The sequence below is a fragment of the Papilio polytes genome, unplaced genomic scaffold (assembly GCF_000836215.1).
Source record: "Papilio polytes unplaced genomic scaffold, Ppol_1.0 DF821122.1, whole genome shotgun sequence".
Lineage (NCBI taxonomy): Eukaryota > Metazoa > Arthropoda > Insecta > Lepidoptera > Papilionidae > Papilio > Papilio polytes.
This window is the reverse complement of record NW_013528082.1, coordinates 571,245-578,012: the sequence shown is the minus strand read 5'-3', so window position 1 is coordinate 578,012 and position 6,768 is coordinate 571,245. Positions and strand designations below refer to the sequence as shown.

At 39.4% G+C, this 6,768-nt stretch overlaps 1 protein-coding gene across 1 annotated transcript; it reads left to right on the top strand.

Moving 5' to 3' along the window:
- The first annotated feature begins 2,018 nt into the window (after positions 1–2,018).
- On the top strand, positions 2,019–5,829 carry LOC106109596 (trypsin-like). The gene is made up of 6 exons (XM_013291157.1): positions 2,019–2,576; positions 3,959–4,066; positions 4,193–4,313; positions 4,491–4,664; positions 4,760–4,888; positions 5,122–5,829. The coding sequence occupies exons 1-6, from the start codon at positions 2,280–2,282 to the stop codon at positions 5,325–5,327; spliced, it is 1,035 nt and encodes a 344-aa protein (XP_013146611.1). The 5' UTR covers positions 2,019–2,279; the 3' UTR covers positions 5,328–5,829.
- Positions 5,830–6,768: the final 939 nt, after the last annotated feature.

Below are 6,768 nucleotides of genomic sequence, written 5' to 3'. Positions count from 1 at the left end.
GGCAGATCCCCGTCCTGATAATGAGACACTGACCTCTAAAAATTGACAAGCTGTAAGACGTGATATTTTGTGCCTATTTGATTCCAGCAATTTCAAAAATGACTCTATTTATTATTAAGGGTAGTCACTAACGTTAACAGGTGCGTTTACGTTAACGAATCAAAAGCTGTAATGTAAAGCATTGGCCCATCCTAAAATGAAATCACCGAAGAATTAGCAAACTTTTTTTCTATCGCTACGAGCACACCTGAGTACATGTCAATGTGTCCTTTACACAGATATTATGGGTCAAAGTTACTCACAACTGATAATATGGTAATAATGTCGGCATGCGGGGGATGTGGCACACCGCGCCGCCTGCAGCCGCCGACAGCCGCCGACAGCCGCCGGCAGCCGCCGACAGCCGCACTGAACCGGATTCTAGTGTTAGAACTACGTATTAGACTGTTAAATTATACGACAAGACTATTATCAATGTATGCTTGTTATTAAATTAAAAAATTCAGAACAAAAACGCAAATCTGACTCGATGTTAAGTCACCGCACGCTGCTGTTGCGAGATCTAGCTTAGCATTTATGGAAACAGATTTCGTTCGTGATCTTTGGTTCATTGCAGTACACAACAAAAAAGAATTTTTTATTTCATTAATTATTTATGAATTAATGTAATCCTGAAGTTAAGCATTCGTAAGGTGTGCTAAACGTTTTTTATAATCATTTTTTTGTCTAACAATGATTAGTTAGTTATAATAAGATGCCGCTTTGTGAACACTAAACTTCACGTATCTTAGAATTCATAACTCCCAAAGTAATTTCAGAAAACATACAATTTCAATTGGCTACATTTGTGACGCCTTCCGAAATAATGTTTGTTTATATTGCGTACGCGTTCACTTGAAATGGCTCAGAAGAACGTTGTGTTGAACAACATGTATGTCAGGACCATGTCGATTTGTAATCAGTAAACAATATTTTATATTCAATCTACAATGAGTAAACGAATACATTATGTATGTAGTAAAAAAAACTTTCGTTAAATATATATACGGTAATATATATATATATACGGTATATATTTTCAGGCAGTTATCTTTAAAAATAGCATAATTACATAAATGTAATTAATCAGTACACACGTAGAAACGTAAAGTTATGTATAATTAAAAGTTGTTGTGACAGTATGTACTAAATTAAATTATAAATTCTTAGCGTCAATTTGGGTACACATTTACTACGAGAGTCTACAACTTTGCTACGACAAGTAACTGCTTACAAGTGCGGTATAAGAAACACCCATATTAAGTTGTTTAATCTTTATGGTAAGTTGAATTTACGAATTTTAAGTACTATAAATAATTCAGTATGCATTTTTAGTTAAAGATAAGTGAATTTGCAGTTCTTGTCCATCGGTGACAAAATTATAAGAGACGCTTAGCGATATTACTGGAAACTAACTGAAAATTTACTAATGTAACTGTGTAGAAGGAATTATCGTATTCCTGATCAAAGGTACAATGATGCAAAGTGCAAATTCTATGTGCAACAGAAGTTGCGTCGCAAATTATGTTAATGCTGACATTGGGGCGGCGGCGCCGGCGCGGGCGCGGCACCACACGCTCTCTGTTACTAGGAATTTGTGTCGAGATAACAGACTGTTTTACTCTTTAAATATCTGTATTCAGCTTGTTCTAATGTTTATAATATTTTTGTCTACTAAAACCTTGGTCGTTGTTTATTTACGGACCGTACTTTTGAGGCACATCGTGCGGCTGCCATTTATTGGTACTAAAAGATTGTCTCATTTGTTGTACCAATAATTTATTGCCTAATTCAATTAAAATTTATATTATCCGGCCTTTGCTCTATGACTGCACAATACCTTGACCTAGAAACCGTTGGCTTTGAACAAAACTGATTCGACAATTGAGCGAATGCTTAGGCCCAACAATCAAGCCACACATACAACTAGGGTATAGACAAAAAGATGCATCTTTAGATCGGTCTAGTGACCCACATTATCGTGTGTGTTGCGGCATTGTGCGCGACTCCTTTGAGCCTTCAATGAGTACCACAAAAATAATAAATCGCTCGCATCTCCGGTCGCGGCGCCTCACTCCGCTTTCGTACAGCGCGGCGAGTGCACGCGACAATTGCACAATGAAATAAATTGATAAACATCACTACATCAGTGTTAGGCATTTATCATAAATAAAATTTCAGATATTTACAAAAAAAAAATAAGTTTCAAGTGACAGTTTGCAGGAAACTTGTGAGGAAAAATGTTTAGGATTATAATTCATTATTTGTTATTGATAAACACTTGCTTTGCGGATTTCTTTCTGAATCATATAAATCACATGGAGTTCTACAAGAACAGGACACGGCCGTCGAAGGCTTTCTCCAGTTTTTCTATGAACTACCTGAACCATAACGTGGTGCGTCCGGGGCGGCCCGGCAGCAGCGGCAGCGGCGCTGAGGAGGTGCAGTGCGGCACCAGGACTGTGGACTTCAGCCCGCGCAGGACTGGCAAGATCGTCGGAGGAGCGGAGACACCTTACGGGGCCTACCCATGGCAGGTAAATAGTTAAAGACTATTTATTTGGTTTTTCTTCCTTTAACTTTAGAGGTAATTTCTACTTACATATTTGTGCTTTTCTACTCGTACCATGCTTATATGTTCATGAATGAAGAGTTGTATTTACTCTTCTCGGTTACATATTATTATCGTTTCTTGTCTCGTCTGTGTGTGTTGTGGTCAAAGTGCTGATTCGTCTGATTTGAACCTACCTACCGCCGCTTCACGCTAATCAATGTGGTCGATTCTTATCGGGTTTCTGTACAAAATGTCTGCTTAATAAAATTGAGCCATTAGAAAAAATCACTTTGTATACAATATACAACATAGGTATATTTACCGCACCAAACAGCAGACGAAAATTTTCCAAAACATGGAACCTTTGACTTCGCGGTGTGTGGCGCGGCGACCGGCTGTGCAGCGCTGTGCCGGCTGCAGGCGGAGACTTTTGTTAAATATCAGGAATTGTGCAATCTCATTGACATGAGTTACCAATGTTGACGATGTGTCGTAACATAGCTCGTACATCTCAGTCTGCTCCACTTCCTACTAAGCTACTCCTTACTTTGTGATAAACATGCTTTTGAATAAAATTCAAGTTAGTTAAGTAAAGCTGAAAACCAAATAGTTATTCTGCGAAACAAAAAGGTTCCATACATTCATTCATATTTTTTAAAAAGGAAAACGAAAGAAACATGAACTTTATATTTTTTAAATCGGTCATCTCCAAAAATCAGTTTATTTCTCACTCGGCTGTATGTTTTTCATGATAAGTTTCGAATGCACGAAAAAGTTACGAATTGTAATTAAAAGCCGAGAGCACGCCTTCATCAATACGCAACAATCGTATGCTTAAGTAAATATCTCGTAATTCAAATGCTGCCTTACGTGAATTTTAATGAGTTGTGAGTTTGTGTGTCAAGTGCTCACCCTGTCTCTGCACGCTGCGCGCTTGGCATTGCCACTACAGAGAAGGATGTTCGTCCACATACAAACCATAAGCATTGCGTAACTCATTGCTTTACTAACTTACATCATCAATACAGAATTGGCTTGCACTTAACCTCTTTCGAAGACTTTAGCCAAAATTATACAAAAGCGCGCCAACCGTCTGTCACGTTTTGACATATGTATGTCCGCCATTTTGCAACGTTCGGAAAACGATTGCTTATAATTGAACTTTCACTTTTACTTTTGTTTAGCTGAAGTTTTATTGCCATGCTTAGAATATTCAAATGTTTACTGAATAATTCTCTATTAGGCAGTACTAATAAGATTATTTATCTGTTATACTGTTTCTTGCTGATGAAAGATGTGTTGTTACTCGTAACTCTTCCTCAAAGTAAATGTACAAATAAAGGAAATGTGCTGTGACGGTTGCAGGTAGAGGTGCAGCTGTTGGATCCTGACAAGTTGACGTTCGAGCACCATTGTGGAGGCGCTGTCATCGCGTCGCGCCTCGTGCTCTCCGCCGCACACTGCTTCGACAAGGTAACAAACTTTGATTTCTACCAATCACATTGTAAAGTAATCTAGTGTCTTTGAAATTAAATGATTACTTATAACATGTTTTGGAAAAGTCTTTTAAGCTAACAAAATGTATGATTTATATTTCAGCAACCGTTGCATCTGGACCACATAAGAATCGTGGTGGGCGAGCACCGGCTGAAGGTGCTAGACAAGCACGAGCACCGCTTCCTCGCGGAGAAGGTGGTCCTCCACCCGGACTTTAGGAAAAGTATGTGCATGTTCTATTTTTCCAAATATTAATTGTAAGTTTTTTTGGAGAGTTCAGATATTATTTAACTTATTAAACGAAACGCAAAAACATTATTGAGGCCGTGATACGTGCCTAAGAAGCACGCCATTGTGCCGATACGGTAACTTATCTGTCCCCTGTGTAACTCTGTTCCAGACGGTCCGCACAGCAACGACATAGCGCTCATCCTGGTGTCCCGATCGGGCGCCGGGGTGCAGTTCAACTCGCACGTGCGCCCTATCTGCCTGCCCGAACACTCCGCGCCGGGGCTGGGGGAGAGGGAGGCCGACGGCACCTGGTGCTCCGTCAGCGGCTGGGGATACCAGACAGGTAAAACCTTTTTAAAATATGGCAACGTTCATGTCTCTCGGCTTGTGGTAACTAAATTCACACTATCATACTATCACATGTTGTTTTATTTACAGAAGGCACAGAGACGTTCGCGCCGGTGTTGCGTGCGGCCGACGTGCCGCTCATGGATCTGGACACGTGCCGGAAGAGCCAGGTGCTGGGCGGTCGCCAGCAACCCATTCTCGATTCTATGATATGTGCAGGTGGGTACGAGTTAGAAACATTTCAGGGTGATATAATGGACCAGTACCAGTTTTATCGCTACTAGCGGCACCTTCATTTCGCCACATTTGGGGGGATGGGTGTAGTGACGTTCCTTTCTGGCCAGCGTCCTCGGCGCATGACTTATCGCGCCCGATCCTAACGCCGACATTGTCATTTACCATAATGGACATACACAAGAGATAGTTTGCTAACCTTTGGTGTAACATTTCAGGCGTGCTGTCTGGTGGCGTAGACGCGTGCCGCGGCGACTCCGGCGGGCCGCTGGCGTGCCGCGCGGCGGGCCGCTGGCAGCTGCACGGCGTGGTGTCGTGGGGCTCGGGCTGCGCTCGGCGCGCGCGCCCCGGCGTCTACACACGCGTGGCCTCGTACATCGACTGGATCAAAGTCACCGCCAGCGGCATGGGGCACCAGCTATAGCCGCTAGCGACACGCTCAGCTGAACATGCGGCCGCAGAAGTAATGGGACAAGAAACTATAAAGCAGCAGACAAATCAGTAGAACAAATTTAACCAAACCATGGAAATGTGACACAGTAATAAATTATTTGAATAAGTGATAAGACAATTTACTCGTAGACAGGGTAAAGAAGGTAGTTTAATTCAATGGGTTGGTTTTAACTGATGTTTTTAGAAGTTTCTTTTAAGTTTCTCATCGGAAAATTTAGGCGGCCATAGATTCTTATGTCCGATGAGTTGTAGTAAAATTTACAAACAGTATTTTATTGTATACTTTAATGCCAAAGATTTAATGTAAACAGTTAGTTACCTTGAGCCTTGAGTTACCACACAAGTTACTGCGTTAGTTTGATCTAAGCTTAATTTAATCAATACCGTGCTTTTGATTGTAGATCGAACATAGTTCATCATGCAAGTGCTAAATGTGTTGTGTTACAACTTTATTTATGTTAATTTAGAAAATCTGTTTTTATTATGTACTTATAAATGTGTAAGATTAGCAATAAATATTATATTGTTTAAGAATAAATAGAATTTTGACATTGCTTCTGTGTTTTTTTTTAACAAACTTCTCTTAGAATTAAACTTACGGAGAAGATCGGTACATCGTGTTCAAGACAATTTAATTTGTGTGCTTGCAAATGAGAATACTTTCTTTCAATCTTTGTCCAAGAGACGACATGCTCTTTAATAATAAATATTGGAGTTGCAATGTAAATCGCACAATTTTAGATTTTTTAGATTAGATTTTATTTATATAGATTAACATATAGTTGCTTTTAAGTAGCCTCTTCAGTTTGTATAAATTAGTTATGTTAATTAATTGTAAGAGACATGACATGCTAGCGCCTGCTTATTTTAAAGCTGCAATATGTAATTGTGTTTGAGTGCAGCGTTTTTATTTATACTCAGTATTTTCCCATCAAAATGAATCCAATACCACTTTCGGTATATAAACAAAAAAAATAAATTAAAAGCACATTTTTCGAATGTCTCTTAGAAAGTCGACATTTTTTTTACTCTCAATATATTCGCAAATGTAAAACAAATTCAAGGAGCTTGTTTATGTGGGTCATATTGCATTGTTTGCACGGAAATGCATATTTAACCTTAGCATAACGAATAAACACGATATTTACAAGATTGTGGAAGTAAGTGAAGGAGTTTTCCGCTGTATCGAGAAAATCGCCCACGCGAGAGAAGAAATGGCAAATGAGACAAACTAACATGTAAACACAGATAATACAATACTATACTAGTGTACAAATTAGAAATTTTACCTAAATAATGTTCTCATAGGATTTTATGTATGTATATTGTAAATCTCTAGTGTCTTTTTAGATTTAAAATTTTCACTCGAAGTACTCTTTCCAGGCATTGTAAACGACTATCAGTCTACGGCT

Bases quoted from the DNA above. Each gene is read 5' to 3' on its own strand.
- LOC106109596 (XM_013291157.1), top strand. From the start codon at position 2,280: ATGTTTAGGATTATAATTCATTATTTGTTATTGATAAACACTTGCTTT. The intron at 4,314-4,490 runs GTATGTGCATGT...ACTCTGTTCCAG, and splicing joins CCACCCGGACTTTAGGAAAA to ACGGTCCGCACAGCAACGAC. The intron at 4,889-5,121 runs GTGGGTACGAGT...GTAACATTTCAG, and splicing joins CGATTCTATGATATGTGCAG to GCGTGCTGTCTGGTGGCGTA.